Genomic DNA, 20,674 nt, shown 5'->3' with positions numbered 1-20,674 from the left:
GAATTTCAACAATACTCGCACTCTGTTTGCTGTGGATGACAAGCTCAAAACCCCCCTGATCAGATAGCTCCAGAACTCCTAACAGTAGATAAATGCAATGAATTTGCTTGTTATTTTAGTAAAAAAAATACAATCCATCAGGTTAAATATCCAACCAGTTCAGGTTGTACCCCGCCTCCTGCCCGATGACAGCTGGGATAGGCTACAGCACGCCCGCGACCCTAGTGAGGAGAAGCGGCTCAGATAATGGATGGATGGAGGTTAAATATCAGCACAAGTAAGTAAAATGATAAAATGATACTACACCTGAAGCAACCCAGGAAAAACTCTATTACCATGTCAGAATTTGATACAGTTGACCAAAAAACTAGAGGAAAAAAAAACGGTTCAGCAGCTGAAACCATCAACGAGCTGTCTTGACTCAGCTGACCCATCTGACTTTTTCAAAGCTATTGTGAAGTCTGTGCTAGCTGATTTTGCAGCAAATAATCAATTGCTCACTTCAGTCAGGCAAGTTTCCTAAAGCTCTTAAAGTAGCTCCCATGAAGCCTCTTCTAAAAAAATGGAACGCTGGACGCTTCCATGTTAGCAGCCTATAGCCCATCTCAAATCACCCTTTCGTAGCCAAGATTGTTGAGAAAGTTATTTTTAAATCAATTCAGCAAATTCTTGAACTTAAATGGAGTTTTTGACAAATTTCAATCAGGTTTTCGAACTCATCACAGTATAGAATCTGCTCTTACCAAAGTGCTAAATGATATAAGGTTTAATACTGACTCAGGAAATGTGTTAATTCTGGTCTTGTTAGATCGCAGTGCGACTTTTGATACGGTAGATTATAATATACAACTGAACAGGTTGGAAACGTGGGTAGGACTAAATGGAACAGTCCTTAAATGGTTCAGGTCCTACTTGGAGGAAAGGAGTTATTTTGTAACCAATGGAAGTGTTCAATCTCATTGAATGGCAATAACCTATGGGGCTCCTCAAGGGTCATTTCTTGGACCCCTACTGTTCAGCCTGTATATGCTACCCTTGCGTCAAATTCTTCAGAACTTTAATTTTGACTATCATAGCTATGCAGATGGCACACATATAAAGCAGTGTCTCCAGATGACTACAGTTCAATTGAGGTTGTTGTGTCACTGTCAAAAACAGATAACTGGAGGAGCCAAAATGTTCTTCAATTAAACCACAAGTGAACTGAGATAACTGTTTTTGGCAATAAAGAAAAGAGAATTGCTGTTAGTAAATACCTGGAGTCACTCGCTTTAAAAACCAAAGACCAAGTCCGAAACCTTGGTGTACTGATAGATTCCAACCTGACTTTCAACAGTCATATCAAATCAATTACTAAAACTGCCTTCTACCATCAGAAGAACATATCCAGAGTGAAGACTTGAATGTGCCAAGCAGGCATGGAGAAGCTCATCCATGCTTTTATCTCACGTAGACTTAACTATTGTAATGGTCTTCTGATGGGAGTCCCCAAAAAGAGCATTAAACAGCTGCAGCTCATTCAGAATGCTGCAGCTCGGGTTCTGATATTGGTCTACAAATCACTAAATGGTTTAGGTCCTGAATACATGAAAGAAATGCTAATGGAATATAAACCCAGTAGGGCTCTAAGGCGAAGCTCTCAATTTACCGGTCGATCTTCGTTCCTACCCTCACCTATGGTCATGAGCTGTGGGTCGTGACCGAAAGAACAAGATCCCGGATACAAGCGGCCGAAATGAGTTTCCTCCGCAGGGTGTCCGGGCTCTCCCTTAGAGATAGGGTGAGAAGCTCGGTCATCCGGGAGGATCTCAGAGTAGAGCCGCTACTTCTCCGCATTGAGAGGAGCCAGATGAGGTGGCTGGGGCATCTGATTCGGATGCCTCCCGGACGCCTCCCTGGTGAGGTGTTCCGGGCATGTCCCACCGGGAGGAGACCCCGGGGACGACCCAGGACGCGCTGGAGAGACTACATCCTTCGGCTGGCCTGGGAACGCCTCGGGATCCCCCCGGAAGAGCTGGATGAAGTGGCTGGGGAGAGGGTAGTCTGGGCGTCCCTGCTGAAGCTACTGGCCCCGCGACCCGACCCGGATAAGCGGTAGAGAATGGATGGATGGATGGATAGGGCTCTAAGATCGACAGACTCAGGTCAAACAGTGGAGCACAGAGTCCAAAGCAAACATGGTGAAGCAGCATTTAGCTATTATGCTGAACATAAATGGAATAAGTTGCCAATTGAAGTGACATTAGCCCCCAGGGTGAATGTTTTGAAGTCCAGGTTTGTTTCTCATGCTTTTTATAGTATAGTATTTCCAGTTTTAAATGATATTTCTTGCACTGTACGCTGTTTTAATTGTACTTTTATTTTATTATTTTTCTCTTTGTTTGAAATGTTTATAAGCTGTTGTTTTCTTTGTTTTTTAAATGCTTTTAATCATGTAAAGCACATTGAGTTACCTTGTGTATGAAATGCGCTATATAAATAAATTTGCTTTGTTTTGCTTTTGAAGCAAGTGACGAGTAGACAAATAGCTCCAATCCCTCATCACTATAGAGGGATTTTTTTTTTATACATAATTGACTACATAGTTCATGCATCAGTCAAAAAAAAATAGTTATGGAACACGACGCGGTGTGCTGTTAATTATGTCATTGCTGGTGCGCAAGTACAATGTACCTGATCAATGTCAGGTGAAGTGTATTAAATTCAATACAAAGCACTTTGTGAACATTAGTATGATAGCTTCCGCTGCTTCCCTTCTCCGCCTCTGTCAGCCATTTTTTTCTTTTCCCCCCCCCCTGTATCGGCACAAGGGATCATGGGATATATTACTTTTCTAGTGACCATGGATTCGTCACTACTTTTCAAGGCACATTGTAAAATACACTGAGTGCACTTTATATGGGATAACCTATACACACTTCGCTACACATTCAAACAGCAATAGAAAATGGTGAACTTACTATACAGTGGCTAGGGAGTGATTCTGAACACAGCCCTGGTTAAATACTGATTTAAGATGGACTCCTTGAAGAGTTTGCCTTCCTGAAAATGCTGAACAGCTGTTTTTACTCACCGTCTCCAGGAATGATGCGTAGTGTCACAGTATTCCCGGCCTCCTTGATGAGGTTGACAATGTCCGAGTGGGACTTGTTAGTGATGGAGCATGAGTTCACTGCCAGGATGCGATCTCCGACCTTCAGCTTCCCACAACGGTCTGCTGGGCTTCCCTCAATGATCCGCCCTATTTTGTGAGGCATTGCCACACATGCATTGCCAGCTATGGTCACCAATGACATGATGTGATGCACACACCCCGAAATGTGAATGTATTGATTTTTGTGGTGGAATTTGGTGAGGGAAAAAGAAAGGAAGGGAGCAGAGACAGAGAATCAGAAGGTTAAGCGTTAATTCACCGGCAGCCAAGAGTAAAGCTAAAGACAAAGAGGAGCTGATCAGAAAACTAGCAAAGCAGAACGCAATTGGCAAAGACAGGAAAATGTTTACGTGCTCTGCAAATACATCTGTCATATTATCGTTTCCTTCATCTTCTTTGAAATGAATCGCAAAAAAAACTAAAAAAAAAACAAAAAATAAATTCACTTTTTACACTTTCTTGCACCAAAATTCTAAAACGGAAATATTTTCATGAGTCTTTCTGCGGTGAATATCTGAAATGAAAAAAACATTTGCTGTGTCATCTGCATCACAGACTCACACCTGCACAACGCAAGAGATGAGAAACATACATCAGAGCTGAAATCTTTCCAGCTGCCTTAAGGGCTCCCTGTATCTCTTTCCTCACCGAGGTCTGACAACTGTCACTGCACAGTGCACCAACTCTATCACAACCTTGCTTTACTCTGGGAGAGGGGGAAAAAAAAATAAAATTTAGGTTGCAAAATGTCAAGTTACTTCAACAGAAAGAAGCTGTATGTAAATTCAGATTCAACCCTGTTTTTTTTTTTTATATCCCCCGTGGGAACAATTAACTGTGGACCCTGACAACAGCGTAGCAGCAAAGTTTGTTCCCACAGGTTTCCATTAGATTTTGTCTTTTGAAATGAGATAAAGCTTTTCTGCTGGCCAGTGAAAGGGAGATTTGCTGCTTTGTGAGCCTAATGTGGAGAGCTCTGCATTTTCAGTCCACCCACACAGAGAGAACGCAAGCATGGAGAGCAGTGAAATACCTGTGTGATGTAGACAGGAAATCATAAAATAGAGCAAAGAGTGCATTGCATAGAAAAAGACAATTAGCCTACTAAAAAGTGAAGTCTGGTCCGAAATGATATCTATCTGCATTCTGCACTGTCGCTAGTAACAAGTAATTGCTTGTAGCGCCAATAATTTATTTTGCTTAAAGTAACCCAGACCCAGATAAGTGGAAGAAAATGGATGGATATGTGAATGGATAGACAGTACTTGTCATTAATTTGTCATTGTCACTTAGTGCAAACCTGCTAGCAGGAGTTATTTAAGTTGGGCTGAATAATACAAGTGTCTTATGTAAGGCCCACTTCACTTGTGATCAATTATGAAGGCCATGTGTGAATAAAGCAGCAGCTGCAAGCAAAGAAAGGGTTTGACTCATACAAGACCGAGAAAGATGAGCCACTTCTTTGAGCTGTGTTTATTTTACTCTTGCTATTTCACTGTACTGTTGTACTGTTGTACAGTGAAATAGATAATAGACAGATAATCGACCCCAGTTATAAGGAAAAGGTTACAAATGTGTTTCATATTTCATGTAGGAAAAACAAAAAGAAAGTGCAAGGTGAGGCATCACTTACCAAAGGTGGTTCCAGCCTCAGGCCGAGACACAGACGATACAATGACAAATCCAAAGCCCTCGTTCTCGCCGCGGCGGATCTCTACGTCATAAGGCTGCAAGGCAGAGACGGGGACGCTGGAGGTTATGTTGGGAGTCTGTGACGAGGTGGTGGCAGCTGCTGCGGCGACCACGGCATTAGCACTACCCCCAGCCCCTCCGCCCCCTCCCCCACTGCCAATGCCAGAGGTGGAGCCGCTGCCAGAACTGACGGTGTTGAGCGAGTTCTGGCTGCCCTGCGGAGTTCGCTTTCCTATCTCCTCCGTCAGGCTGGGTGCCTGGGTGCTGCTGTGGTGCGACGATGCAGGCGATGGAGGCACGTCTCCCTCAGCTTTAACTAGACATGGTAGAAGAGGAAAGATGTGGATATAAAACATTACTTCCTCTAAGTAAGAAGTGATAAACTGTGGACACAGAAGAGAGTCTGACGACAAGATCAAGAGGTGGATGAGAGCAAACAAAGGGCATCAGGCCAAGTACAGTTACTTAATGCAAGCAGTACAAGTGATTGGAAGAGTACAACTTAAGTACAGTGAACCCTCGCTACTTCGCGGTTCGACTATCACGGATTCACGACTTTTTTCACAGTGCAATTTTGCATGCTGTTTTTTACAGCATACGAACCAGCATTGTATTCTGCGTCCTGGTTGGCTACGGTACTGTAGACCAATTTGAATCCATCTCCTCCGTGCCATGTCTCCTGTATAGCACAGAATGTGTTCGGCTTGCTAAATGTAAATTAGTGTTCGATTGCTAGCAGTGTGACTCTAAAGTGCCTCCTGTTTGCAAATTTTCTCCCAGACATAACCAACAATGTCAACGAAACGTGCTGTACCGACAAGGGCACCTGCGGTCGCACCCAAAAGGCAAAGGAAGGTGGTAACTATCGAATAGACTACACTGATTTGATCGGCCGATATTTAGCGTTTTATGCTGATCGGCTGATCAGCTTTAATGTCATAATTCGCCGATCCGATCAATGACGTCATTGATCGGCTCCGCAAAAAACATTGACTCTGCGTCGCCGTGTGCACAGTATAATTGAATCCAAAAGCTAGTTTATTTTTTAGCCTTGTCGCGTGTCTTTTGACATAGTACTGTAAATATCTGACGGCCAAAGAAGTTTAAAAAATAAAAATAAAAATAAAATTAAAAAAACTCGCCGGTGTGGGACAGGCAACACGTAATGCCGGATCAGACTACAAGACAAATTTGCTCTTTCATGATTGCACTGTCAGACTACTGCAATAAAATCCCGTTTTTCTGTCGAATCATGCTCTAAAGTTTCGGTGTGGGTGAAGTAATTTAATTAAAAATAAAGTAATTTAATTACAGTAAGTTAGCACCCATTATTTCTGTCATGTAATGTTGGTCCGACCTGACTGATTAGAATACACGATCTGACTAGAGCAGTGATTTCCAACCTTTATGGAGGCAAGGAACATATTTTACAATTGAAAAATCTCACAGCACACCACCAAACAAAAATGTCACAAAAAGTGGATACATTAATTACTGTATTTACTTCCTGCCATCTAATAGTAGACCATTCATTTGTTCTGTCTGTCACTATGCCTCACTGGCATAAATAGAGGAACAAAGATACATTATTTATTGTAAATATAATTTTTTGTATATACAGTAAATGAACAGATCATTTAAATAGACACATTCCTCCCTCTTGTGACCGGATCGATGATAGGCTATCGTTTTTTTAAACTCGCTGATCGGCCCCAAAAATCCTGATCGTGTAAAACCTACTATCGAAGGTAGCATGTCTGTTTATAAGAATCTTCTCACCCAGAAGAAAAAAAGAGCAGCAACAACTACGTTCTTCTCTCTGAAAAAGACAGTGGAAAAGGACGCTACAGCGGCGCGGCGTCAGGACGAAGAGCGACGGTCAGATGAAGCGTGAAATACGCGCGAGTTACAATTAATAATTTATTATGTTTCCAACCTCATATGTTGTTCATTAAAATTAAATTAGTTATTTCTAAAAATTATCATCATTATTTGTCAGAAAATGTTTACATTTTTATTTCTTAAAAAAATGTTTGGGCCTTAAAACAGGTTATACAATAATATTAACAATAATAATAATACGTACAACAACAACAACAATAATAACCCCTGCGATAAACGAGGAAACACTGTACAACAAGCTAAAATAACATTTACCGTATTGCAAAAACACATAGTACAACACCATCAGTACAACCTCAAGATAAACTTAACACGGACCCATTTCCGTCTTAACCCAACTAATTTTAGTTGAAAGTCCGCTTCTCCAACAATTTCTTAATTAATCTGTTTTGAACAGAAAAAGAAGATCCGCTGCCTGATGTAACTGGACATTTCATTTCCTGTACAGCTACGAAAGGATGGTGTTTCATATTATTGATGCTCAAAGGCAGATGGTGAGCAGCAGTCGCTGTCATCAGGCCAAAGATTGACCAGCCTCTCTATCATAGTTATAGGCCTTGCTTTATCAATGTGCTGAGGAGCAGAACCTTACACACATCTGGCCACTAGCAAAATAAGAGACGTGTGCTGGTTCCAATGTTGTTGATGGAACAGCAATGTTAACCCTGGGTTTAAGAGAGGCTTTTCCAGCTGAATACAGCTGTTTAATAAATGAGAGCATTTACACTGGACTTGTCAGACATTATGGTATTTTAGCTGTAAAAACTCACAAATATGCTTGGTTAAAGAAGAGACAGAGAAGAGAAGCTAACATTTTCCTACCAGATTCTTTTCAAGATGGTCTAAATATTAACAGAGTATGCCTACAGATTTGCTCTGGATTTGTACCGGCGTAACTGGTTTTGCGTCGAACGGTGAGGTTGACATGGCCCTGCTTGGCCGCCTGCTGCATCAGTTGCACCACCAATTGGTGCGACTTGCCCACCACCGCTGTGCCATCCACACATATGAGCTCATCGCCGGACCTCAGACGTCCATCCTCGTCTGCCGCACCGTACTTCACGATGTGGCCAATGTATATCTAAAAGACAAATGTATAGTTAGGAATACATAAAATCAAAGATTAACAGATATGCTGCAGAGCCAAGGTAAAAACAAAATCATTAACAAAACCATCTTTTAATTTGTTCATTACAAATACTTGAGAAAATGCAAAGTACAAAAAATAGTGAACTATTATAGAACGTGGGATACTTACTGGCTCTCCTTCCTCATTCCCTCCAAGAATTCTGAACCCAAACCCTGTGTCCTTCCTCCAGAGGAAAATATCCTGCTCCTGGAAGTCTGGAACTGTAAGGATCAACACATCATCAACAATCTAGAGCAACACATTACACTAAAAGTCAGCCAAAAGATGGATTTAAGACTCACATGCTGACAGCATTTAATCCAACTTCAATATGAATCTTAGCAGAGAAGGGTTTTTCATAAAAATAATGAATGCCAATATTGATACGGCCATAAGGTAAGCAGTGTTCATGGTGAGAAAAACAAAAACATGCAAATAATCACCGTTGCAGCTCTAAGGTTTGTCAAAAAGAAAGAACAAACCAACTGTATGGATGCTTTGACAAAAGAACAAATACATAGTCCATCAAAAACAGAGGGACCTATTTTGGATTAAGTGCAGTGGTATCAAGCAAGCTAGGCTAAAAACCACACAACCCTTATTTTTTTGGGTCATGGAGAATACCAACTATGATATTTTCATTATTCTTAAAGTATATCACAATACCAACATTTCTAATGGGCAAAATACTGAAACATGCAGCAATGGAGTGGACTATATATTATTCAGCACAGTTTGGAAAGGGTCATGGTCCACGCTCATCAATAAGAAACGAAGCTTGGAGTGTTTTGTGCATGTGTGTGCCTACTACAAAGAACCAGTGCAACAACAGAAATAATTGCAATGCGACTGACAGCTCATTGTTCATTTAGAGAAAAAAAAAGTGGGAACCTCAGGGTGTGTATGTCTTTGTGGGGTGTCCTCTTTCCATAAAAGCTCATTAAATTTAAAGTTGTTCAAGATTATGCACATACACATATATTTACGCATAAGAAGGTATGGTTGCAGCTGTGCAGACCTCTGAGCAAACAGGCAAGGAGATTTCCTTGCCAAGGTCACCAAAGACACTAAGAGACAGTTGGGTGACAGAAGTCGAAAGCAGTCTGCTTTACAATCCTTTCGACGACAACTAAAATCCCAGCGGAGTGCAGCTATCTCTTTCAATCTATCACAATGTAACAGGGGAGGAGAAGCAGAGTCAAAGACCAACTGTCACAATCTGCACCTGTAACTGGTAAGGGTCAACTCTGCAGTTATACTCTGCTCTTGTCCATTAGGAGACCTATAAATTATCCACAACACAGGTAGCTTGGATCATATTTTCTTTTACAGTGACTGAGCAATATTTGTACATTTTTAGTTATTTATAGCTAGTGGCTCACATACAGAGCATGTTAAAAAAACAACTTCAAGCACTTAAATAAAATATATATATATATTTTTTAAATAAGTTATGTAGGTTAACTCAACATCGTTATGATTGTTTTACTTAAGTGTATTAAAATTTGAATATAAACATATACAGTGTATATAAAAGTATACACATCTCTGTTCAAATGCGAGGTTTTTGTAATACAATACTTTAATACGTAACGTGGTTCTACAAGTGTGCACACCCTCTTATATATGGGGATGTGGCTGTGTTTAGAATTACCCAATCAGATTCAAAACCCTTTCAATGGGAATCAGCACAAACTTGCTACTTGGGCTGTACAATTAATCAAATTGTAATAGTGATGGGGATATTCGCGGCCACGATTAAATGAGCCTGATCATCATCGATTTTTTTACAGTGAAAATGCGGGCAGTGCTGCATATGAAAAGTGCTCCATATGCAGCAGTGCCCGCAACCTGGTCAGCCAGCTACCACGGGACAAACGCATTGTTAAGGCTTCATTATTGGCCATGATTCCAAATACTATGTTAGGTGCAAACACAACACCGCTCATCACTAAAAGAACACCATGCCTACAGTGACAAAAGGTGGTGGCAGCATCATGCTCCGGGGCTGTTTTTCTTCAGTTGGAACTGAGACCTTAAGTCAAGGTGGAGAGAATTATGAATACTTCCAAATAACAGTCAGTGTTAACACCAAACATTCAGGCTTCTGCTAGAAAGGAAAACATATCAGGAAATGCGTACTAGAACATCGGAACTTTATTTGGGGTAAATCAAAGGCACTTTAATGGTGGTAGGTGTGTGCTGTGTCCCTTATAACATTAGTTTAACTGTTGTTGGTCAATTCTAAACATAGCCACATCCCCAGTTATAAGAGGGTGTGCACATTTGTTCAAATATTTTTTTTAAATTCAACAGTTGTAGAGGTTACAGGCCACATTAATAATTTAACTTGGTCTCATCTTTTCATACCATAAAAACCTGGCATTTGAACAGGGATGTGTAAACCTTTTGTATCCACTGTATACTGTACAATAATTGCTTTTTAAAATGTATTAAAGTATAAAGTATATTTATCTTATTTACAATTACTCTCATTTTGGGGGTGGGGAGTTGCACTTTTTCAAATCAAATGATGTATGCACCTGTTGATGTACAGTGGGGCAAAAAAGTATTTTGTCAGCCACTAATTGTGCAAGTTCTCCCACTTTAAAATAATTTTCATCATAGGTATACCTCACCTATGAGAGACATAATAAGAGAGAGAGGGGGGAAAACAAACAAACAAACAAACAAAAATCCAGAAAGTCACATTTTCTGATTTTTTTAAGAATTTCTGAGCAAATTATGATGGAAAATAAGTATCTGGTCAATAACAAACGTTCGTCTCAATACTTTGTAATATACCCTTTGTTGGCAATGACAGAGGTCAAACGTTTTCTGTGAGTCTTCACAAGGGTTTCACACACGGTTGCTGGTATTTTGGCCCATTCCCCCATGCAGATCTCTAGAGCAGTGATGTTTTGGGGCTGTCGCTGGGCAACACAGATTTTCAACTCCCTCCAAAGATTTTCTATGGGGTTGAGATCTGGAGACTGGCTAGGCCAATCCAGGACCTTGAAATGCTTTTTACGAAGCCACTCCTTCGTTGCCTGGGCGGTGTGTTTGGGATCATTGTCATGCTGAAAGACCCAGCCACGTTTCATTTTCAATGCCCTTGCCGATGGAAGGAGGTTTTCACTCAAAATGTCACGATACATGGCCCCATTAATTCTTTCCTTTACACGGATCAGCCTTCCTGGTCCCTTTGCAGAAAAATAGCCACAAAGCATGTTTCCACCCCCATGCTTCACAGTTGGTATGGGTGTTCTTTGGATGCAACTCAGCATTCTTTCTCCTCCAAACACAAGTTGAGTTTTTACCAAAAAGTTCTATTTTGGTTTCATCTGACCATATGACATTCTCCCAATCCTCTTCTGGATCATTCAAATGCTACAAACATCTAGCGAACTTCAGGCGGGGCTGGACATGTACTGGCTTAAGCAGGGGGACACATCTGGCACTGCAGGATTTGAGTCCCTGGCGGCGTAGTCTCTTACTGATGTTACTCATTCACTAGGTCCCCTCGTATGGTTGTGGGATTTTTGCTCACGGTTCTTGTGATCATTTTGACCCCACGGGGTGAGATCTTGCGTCGAGCCCCAGATCGAGGGAGATTATCAGTGGTCTTGTTTGTCTTCCATTTTCTAATAATTGCTCCCACAGTTGATTTCTTCACACCAAACTGCTTACCTATTGCAGATTCAGTCTTCCCAGTCTTCCTATGACGAAAAATTACAGGACTCTCTCGTATTTTTAAGTGGGAGAACTTGCACAATTGGTGGCTGACTAAATACTTTACTGCCCCACTGTATGTACTGTCCTGTATATTTAATTTCTCTTATTTATGAAAGAGGAAGTTAAGCTATTGTTCCAAAATTCTAGCATTTGTTGAAAATATCCTAAAAACAGACAATAATAAAGGTGATTATTATTATTATTATTATTGTTATTTAAAAATGGATTTTGTGTGTGTGTAGGATTCTTCCATAAAAGCAGGTCATTCACAAAGACCTTGATCTCTGGGGAAAAAAAAAAAACCCAAAAAACAAATCATTGCCAGGAACTTGGCGTACATGTATTTTTGTCTGCAAATGTCTGAACCGCTGACAGAGTGCATATTGCAGGATTTTCACGCACACATGCTCAATGCAGCATGTTGAAAGCATGTGGATTTAAGCCTGCTGTTACAGCCAGGTCAACTACTATACGCACCCAGTCTTTCTTTGGCATCTTTACTATCACCACATTCCTGTTCCCCATCATTTTTATGTCCCAGAGTTTCTTCCTGGTTTCCCAGTTTAGTTTTTTTTGTTTTTGTTTGTTTTTTTGCTGTTCAGGTTTTCCTATTCTGGTCATTTATAAAGAAAATACCCTGAGAAAATGGCTATCACCTTTAGTTTGTATGAATAACTATATCCTTGTTTTTTATTCCTTCATCCCATTTGTTTTTTGTTACCTTTTGTACAATCAAATATGATACAATATAGATATCAGAGCGACTTGCAAACAGGCATGCATCTGCACAACCCATGCGCTGCCCCTCTTCTCATATTCTTCTTCATCCAAATAATAGAAGGCTTTGAGAAGTGATGCCTTCCAAATTGATTAGATGTTAAGATTTCTTAGCCCTTGAAGAATGTTGCTTTTTCTCCTCCCCCATTTTTTGAGACACTAGATCTGAGAGCTTTTTAATTAGAAGTTTCTCCATGTTTTGGTAAGACGAGAGAGGGAGCCATGCAATCAGCTGACATCTACATTATACATCTGTAGAGAGATGTCTGGTGCATCAGGGTCACTAATGGAAATTCAACCACAGTGAGACCATAGGTTTCAACAAACTGGACCAAGAACGTTTGAGATTTTGGCCTTTTCTGATGATCAAGAAATTAACAAAAAAGCTAAATATTAGCATTTATTGTTCTGGAGATTCACCAAGGAGACAGGGTAGACTTTCTTTTAATATTATTTTATAATTTTAAATGGGACATACACAAAATAGTTTTTTAAAATTATTTGCATAAAAATATTTGGGTCTGCCCCCCCTATCAAGGTTGATATTAAACAACCAAGTAAATATTTTTTATATCTGCGCTTTTCTGTCTGTCATTATGTTTTACATAATTTCCATAGATTTGCCGTTTTCATGCGATTGCCAAATCTGTCCGACTCCACAAAACCACAAAATCCTGTCAGAGTCAAACGGTAAGCAGAGCTGTAATTCTTCTTCTTCAATGTTAGCAGAGCTTTGCATTGGCTAACAAAATTATCAACATCAGCTTCTGACAACCAGCACTCGGTACAGGTATTTGGGTTGGTGATGTGTTCACTATATGCACCACATGGATCTGCACACTAGTTAACAAGTGAAATCCGGCGACTTTGTTAAGTTCTGTCTCCATGAGTGAAAATACACTCTATTGCCAAAGTATTCACTCACCTGTCTTGACTCGAATACAAATTTAAGTGACACACCATGAAATTTCAAGAAGTCAACGCGTTAAAATTACCGTGACGTTTCCAATGGTATCACTTGCCCTAAAAACTGGACTTAACAAACACAAACGGAACATTATTGTTTAGAAGAACAGTGTGGGCAGTAGAATAGGTCATGTACGTCAGCAACCGTTTTTATTTTTTTTGGTGAATGTATTTGTTATGGAGGATTTTAGAGGAGCTTGAAGTGCTCATTACAAGTTTTTTTTGGGGAAAATTTGATAAAGATGGTGGCCACTTGTCATGTTCCTACTATTATAGCTGCAAGGGTTGGACCAATGTCCAAATAAAACCTATGGAATAGGATGCCACTTAACTTCATGTGAGTCAAAGCAGTGAGCAAATACTTGTAGCAATATCGTGTACAAAATGATGATTTTACTTCATTTTCATGGTGGCGCACCTTTTTCTTCAGACATTGGGTTGTTTGATAACAAGTACCAGATTGCCTCGTCGGATTGCCCTAGCTTTGCCCCTGGTCGTCGTGGTAATTCTGTAGCCTGCTGAGGTGTGTGGGGGCCAGGTGAGCAGTGGCTCATTTACATGAGACAGGACTGCTCACTTAAACAACCCAATTTAAGCGAAGCAAAAATAGGGGGTGAAAAATGCTCCGAAATTTTTTATCCGTGAGGTATTTTGACGAAAGCATGACATGGATGATGTTATTAAGAAACCTGAGAACTGACTTAAAAAAAATTGCATACTACATCTCCGAATACCTGCCTTGAAGGTTTTCACATGCTAGGCATTTTCTCTTGCTTATTTGTTTGTTTTGTGCTAACATTTAAAAAAAATAGAGAATGAGAATGTGAATGCGCATCTCTAAATGTGCATCTACCAGCACGAGGATTAATGTATATGGTGCCAGTAGGAGATAATGAAGGACATCATGTAGTTTTTTGAAGGGTGTAAAGTTAACAGTGTCCCGAAAGTCATAGTAAAGATCTGAAGCTGGGAATTATCACAATAGGTCCCCTATACCAATACGAGAAAGGTACTTACATACATAAGCATTAATCCTCATCCCAATTCTTTCCAAACCCACCGCAGGCCTCCACCAAGCCCGCAGACCTGCATGCAGCACTCATCCAACCGCCACCAAAAATATTATACTTACGCCTACTTTCATACATGCTCCTGGACTGGGCCCAAATCTTAAAGGGATCTGGTTTTCTTTGGATAGTCCCGTCGGTCGTGGAGTCCAGGGGTGGAAGGCCCGGTAGGGGCTGAGATGGTACTGGGGGAGCGGCGCTCTCGCTGAGCGGAGGTGCCAAGGATGAGTGCAAGGGCGAGTCTGCCTGGGCACTCCGATGACTGGAAACACTGTGCTGTGAGCTGTTCTGACTGTCCTTCCTTGACAATTGCTGTTGGATAAGCAGATCAATATAATTGGGCTACTAGAAGACATGTTCACAGTACATTTTACAACATAAAGGAGCATGGCAGCAATGCCCTGGACAGATAGAGAGGTGAAAGAATAAAAAATGGAAGCAGCTGACTAAACAACAGAAAAGACGAGTGTGGTGGTTTGTAAGAGGAAAATCAAGGCAATGAAGATAAAAAGCCAGCAGTATTTCTGATTAAGAGTAAAAAAAGGGATGAAGATGGATGCTTTTACGATCCAAAATGTCTGTCAGATGCTAACCACCGTTTACAGCAAATATTAAAGCGGTTTTATTCACAAAATATTTCAGTAGACATTGTGTGAGTAAAAAATGGTTTATCATTATTAAAATCATTAACACAGTACTACAATCCCCTCCGAAAATATTGTAACAGCAAGGTCAATTCCTTTGTTTTTGTTGTATAGTGAATACATTTGGGTTTCAGATCAAAAGATGAATATGAGACAAAAGTTCAGAATTCCAGCTTTTATTTCGTGGCATTTTAAAAGCATTTCAAAATGAAGAATGCAAACAGTCTGGTGGTTGGGTCGCAGGCTTGATGCAGTTATTCCAACTAAGGTTTATGCCACCACATATTAAATATTATTCATTTTAAGTTAATTTAATAATCTCTGTTCCAATACTTTTGCTCACGTGAAAAGTGGGTGTCTTCAAACAAAAAGTGCTCTGTACGGAGTTGTTTAACACATCTAGATGTAAATACCATGAAATAAATGCTGGAATTCTCAACTATTGTCTTATATTTATATTTTGATCAGAAACCCAAATGTCTCCAGTACACAACAAAAACAAAGGAATTGCCATTCCGATACTTTTGGAGGGGACTGTATCTTTGTTTACTGGGTAACTGCAATAAGAGCTGCTTTCCCTGTGGCTTACGGAGAAATATTGACAAAAAGCACAAGAGGGGTTAAAAATGAAGGAAATCATTGTATTCTGTTTTTATTTATGTTTAACAGAATGTCCCAACTTCATTGGAATTGGGGTTGTACGACAACGGATACCCAGGACTGTTGAACAGCTGAAGCTATACATCAAGCAAGAATGGGAAAGAATTCCACCTACAAAGCTTCAACAATTAGTCTCCTCAGTTCCCAAATATTTATTGAATGTTGTTAAAAGAAAAGGTGATGTAACACAGTGGTAAACATGACCCTGTCCGAGCTTTTTTGGAACGTGTTGCAGCCATAAAATTCCAAGTTAATGATTATTTGCTAAAAACAATCAAGTTTATCAGTTTGAACATTAAATATCTTGTCTTTGTAGTGTATTCAATTAAATATAGGTCGAACATGATTTGCAATTCATTGTATTCTGTTTTATTTATGTTTAACACAACGTCCCAACTTCATTGGAATTGTAGAAACTTGTGACTGCAAAAGCTTAGACATTGCATGAAAGCAAAAGGCAAATCAGACAGCGATAGCAAGTGACAGCAATTGCATCTCACTTAGTATGACCTCCTAGCTCTTTGACCGTGGAGGACAAACACGCACCAGGAAGCCATAGAGGCAGTCAGCCGCTCTTCTTGAATATACTTTATAAAAGTGTTTAGCACACATTTAAGTAAAAATATTTCCCAGGTCCTTGTCTTCTCGTGATACCTTATACACCTCTGGAATCAATGTTTATATTTATACTCAATGATAGAGATTAAATTATACAATGGAACATCGAAAGTCATAGATCTTGCAATTCTACCAATATTTTCTGGTGCAATAACGCCTCTAAAGAACAAAACGGCATCATGCATGATGTCAGGGGAAGTGTCACCATATCGTGCATGATCACTGTTCAGCGGGCATCAAAAAATTAATCCTGTGTTTGTATTTTTGGTCTCTTTGCAACCCTGAGATGGGTTGCTGCCATGGATGATGTCACACACATCACGTAAGTGAGACCTCGGCGTAAATCTACAAAGCTCAGTTTAGCAAGTATCAATTTATGCTTTGTGTGAGTTTGACCCTTGGAATTTACAATTTTTATTTTCAAATTACAAAAACAATTGGGATTAGACCAGTATCCTGCAACAAATTGTATTTGATCTCAAAGGTTCCACTGTATCTATGCAGTTAAAAAAAATCTAACTGCTCTGGAAAAGTTTAAAATCTCGATGTAAGTCCTGACAGGTTTGTATAGTAAAGTAAATAGTGATCACACCTTGTTTGGCACTAAGAGCCAAAATGTTTTTTGTAGCAGGAAAGGGTCACTTACGGTGCCAAAGTGGCTCCATTTGGTCTTGTATTTCTCTCACTTTGATGCACTCAAAATACAAATCTGAATTCCCCTGTAAAGAAAAAACTTGGTGGATTGACTATACTTTACATTCTGAAATCATAGTCTTCCCCTTCCGTGCACCCACAGCGGTTTCTCTCTAATAATTCAGAAATTAAGGAGAGAGAAGATTGAGAGGGGAAGGGCTGGCTGGATGAAAACAACTTCTGACGGGGAAGCTCAGTCCTACTTCCCATCCTCAAGTTATCATAGTCCATTTTAGTTGTCTGATATTTCAATACAGCCTATAGAGCAGTGGTTCTTAATCTGAGTTTGATCAAACCTCAGGGGTTCGGTGAGTCAGTCTCAGGGGTTAGGCGGAGGACAAGAGTAACACAGTGTGCGTGTACATGCGTGCGTCCGTCCATCCATACATGCAGACATAAAAGCCTTTTCACACTGCATTTAGCTGGGCGCAACCCATAATCGACAAAGCCATTCATCGTGTATGTGCTGCGAAGGCTTGACGACAGATTGCGTCGTGTAGCGATGCTCAAGGTGAGCGTTTGCTGTCGCGGCGTCACACTGACAGTTGAAATGTTCAACTCGAGAGCGGTGTCTCTGTGGCGTCAGACGACGCATCTAATAGGAGAGTTTGGCAGAGTGATTTCAGAGTGCAAACAGCAATACACAGACATGACTAGAAGCCTTACTAGATATGCTAACAAGCTGTAGCAGCCCGGCGAAGCGACGTCCCTCCATGACTGCCATGTTGGTGAGAGCAACTTCCCATCAAAAGCAACGCATTGGCATTGAAAAGTAATGAGAGCTTGCTTATTTCTCAACTGATTTTCATGAGGTATATGTTTTTGTCAACATCAAAGCATATGCTATTAATACAGAACATTTGTAAAACAGAGGCGCCAAAAATACTATTACCGATTAAAAGTTATTCACAGTTCCAGTGTTGTAATTGTACGACTGTGCAACTCTATGCAGTACAATGTGCAGGCATCCTTGTTACTTGTTAATTTCTTTTCATGCCGTCCACACTCGGAATGCGCTGACACTTTGCCCCTACTAGCTTAGCATTCCTGTAGACACGTAGCTCACAAGGGCATGTTATATCTACCTACTATGACAGCAATAGACCAACAAGTGAGAAAAGCATCCATGCTACTTCCTTGGAGGCTTCTAAGCAACCACTTCCAAATATATACACTAGGACTTTCTCTCTTTTTTATGCCCATAGCAGCCAGTGATGCAGAGGTAATGAGGGTCGTGCAACATGGACTGAGTAGTGGATGGTTGATGGATGGACATCAACCATCCACCGTTGATATTCTGACATCCTGGAAAGAAATTCAAACAGACACGATCCTAAAACTCTCAGGTTTAATGGATGCAAGAATTGTAAAGCTCCTATCAAATAAATGTAATTAAAATAACAATTAACATTAAAATGTAACTTGACCTGTTAAGATGTTTTTGGTAGCTTAGCTTAGCTTTTGATTAAAGTAAATATGCTCCAAATTCAACAAATGAATATTTTTAGTTCTTCACAACCAACAAAAAGTTTTGAAACTGTATTGTGCATAATTTGGAACAGTGCATTTTAAGTTTATGTTTTTGAAGAAAATAATGTTATCATTTGGATTTGACATACTCTAACAGTTTGACTTGAAAATGATGCTGAATGCCACTTGCATTGACTATTTAGAAAAATCAGAGAAATATATTATAATTTGCACAATAATTTGGAACGGGGTACAATAGATAGAGTACAAAGCCATCACCATCACCTTTACCCAACACCATTACTAACTCAGCCCCCCAAATAGCCACTCCACCCAAAAACCATAACATACCCTCCTAGTGTAATCTCTGTATGGAGGAGCCATCTCAAAATCATCCTGCAAAACAAAATTGATAAACATGTCCAGTCAGACTAAGTCAACAGGCTCCCTTCATTAATGCAGCATACATCACAGGATGCGGTCGCTTCTCAGCCGTGATCAAATATTCAACTCTCACACAGTGAGCATGGTACCAGGCGCTCTACCATCAAGAGAGTGTTAGCAACCCAGCTCACGGTGCATCAAAGCCCCTCGTCCCAGTTCCCCAATCGAGAGGAGGTGGGGTGGGTGCTGTGGAGCTACAGGGATTCCACCCCCGCGCAACATACCATGTCTATAAACAGACACCTGACACCAGCACAAGTTATACTTACAGAAGACAGTTAAGAGGTGGAATGAAAAGTGATGAAAGTGAGAAAAATATCCCTTTTCGAGACATGCACATACAAGACGGAAAACAAAAGACTAACAAGGGAATCATGGGACAGTAGATTCAAATACATATACAAATAAAACTTACCAGTTTTGGGCTCTTCTTTGCAGGTGCCACTCCTGTGGAGACCAGAAAGAGGAAATAGTTACTGATGTAGTTATATGTAATCCAGGCTTTTTTTTTTTTTTTTAAATTGCAAGAAAACGACTCCAAAACAATGTCAGAACAGTGTTCGTATAGCTTTCGTAAATCTCCTCCTCTCTGCTTGCCTCTCTTTCCCTGATCCCTTGCCTGACTGGCATTTAGAGGGGTTGTGTGTAGTGGGAGGGCAGTCAGCACAATCTATCTGCATCACTGCCGTGGCCAGCGCTTGGCTTGACTGGTGCAGCGCAAGTGTGGGGCCAGCCCGGGGGCTAACCCTGCGCTCTCTAGCCCTGGCTATTCGACAGAGGCTCATGCCTGTGTGTGTGTCTGTGTGAGTAAGTGAGAAAGCAAATAGAGAGTTAAAAGGAGAGGACAGAATCCTGGAGAGCAACTAAGCTGGAGAAAAAAAGAGCAAGTGTAGGAGAGGAGCAGAGAAGAGCAAAGCACGCTGTTCTCTGGATTTCCTGGCCGTAGCTTTACCCATGGAGAAGGAATCCAAGATACTGAACATTAAATTATAGGCAACCGTCAGTTCCCCTCTTACTGAGACCATCTTCCCGTGTCCGCTGAGCACCACGCTCCACTGTCGAAGGCTCCAGCATCTATAGGCAGTTGGCGCGTCTTCGTCTCTCCCTTTCCAGCTGCCTTTTCCTTTTTTCTCCCACTCTCTCTCTCTCTCTCCCCATCCCTCTCTCACAGTCCTTCCTTCCTCTTCTTCCCTAAGCATCATCAGATTCCCTCTCTCACGCCCCTCTATCTGAGTCTCCCTCCCACCCCTACATTCTGGTAAACACCCATGCAGCTGCACACACCCCACCGTTTCATACATCGCTCACTGCACAAATGAAAGTGTGCTTAAAATACAACAAAGGAGCCTTTCGAAAATGATCAGTGACCAGAAATATCATTATCACAGACAAGCTCACAAAGAAAGAATGACAGAAGAGTAGAATGCCACCGCAGCCCAGGTCGAGTGTGTTCCTGAAACTGTCTTGCCTGTGCAGAAAACTGCAATACGATATGGAAATGAGAGAGAAGGAAACATCATAATGTCAAAAACCCAGAAATGTGGCATAAAAGGACCAATGCCTCTGTATTGTATGTCTACAATCTGTAAAGCCTGGTAGATCTACTGTACAAAAAAATGGGTCAATATTGTTGTTCAGTTCCTTAATTAAGATCTTAAGAGTGCACGCGCACACACACACACACACACACACACACAAATAAACAAACAACCATTCGCACTCA

At 40.7% G+C, this 20,674-nt stretch overlaps 1 protein-coding gene across 9 annotated transcripts in view; it reads right to left on the bottom strand.

Moving 5' to 3' along the window:
- Positions 1-20,674, bottom strand: part of magi1b (membrane associated guanylate kinase, WW and PDZ domain containing 1b) — a 162,123-nt gene that overhangs the window by 11,693 nt on the left and 129,756 nt on the right. For 4 of the 9 annotated variants that reach the window (XM_061785957.1, XM_061785949.1, XM_061785953.1 and 1 more), the window contains 7 exons: positions 19,367-19,398; positions 18,859-18,903; positions 14,488-14,734; positions 8,007-8,098; positions 7,637-7,829; positions 4,788-5,162; positions 3,074-3,277 (listed from right to left, as the gene is read on the bottom strand). In XM_061785957.1, coding sequence (XP_061641941.1) covers positions 3,074-3,277; positions 4,788-5,162; positions 7,637-7,829; positions 8,007-8,098; positions 14,488-14,734; positions 18,859-18,903; positions 19,367-19,398 — 1,188 coding nt within the window. The remainder of the gene's footprint in view (positions 1-3,073; positions 3,278-4,787; positions 5,163-7,636; positions 7,830-8,006; positions 8,099-14,487; positions 14,735-18,858; positions 18,904-19,366; positions 19,399-20,674) is intronic. The other 5 variants (XM_061785958.1, XM_061785952.1, XM_061785956.1 and 2 more) reach the window with 3 other exon arrangements.

Source organism: Phyllopteryx taeniolatus, chromosome 9 (assembly GCF_024500385.1).
Source record: "Phyllopteryx taeniolatus isolate TA_2022b chromosome 9, UOR_Ptae_1.2, whole genome shotgun sequence".
NCBI lineage: Eukaryota > Metazoa > Chordata > Actinopteri > Syngnathiformes > Syngnathidae > Phyllopteryx > Phyllopteryx taeniolatus.
The sequence above is the reverse complement of the archived record's forward strand: the minus strand, read 5'-3'. Positions and strand labels throughout refer to the sequence as shown.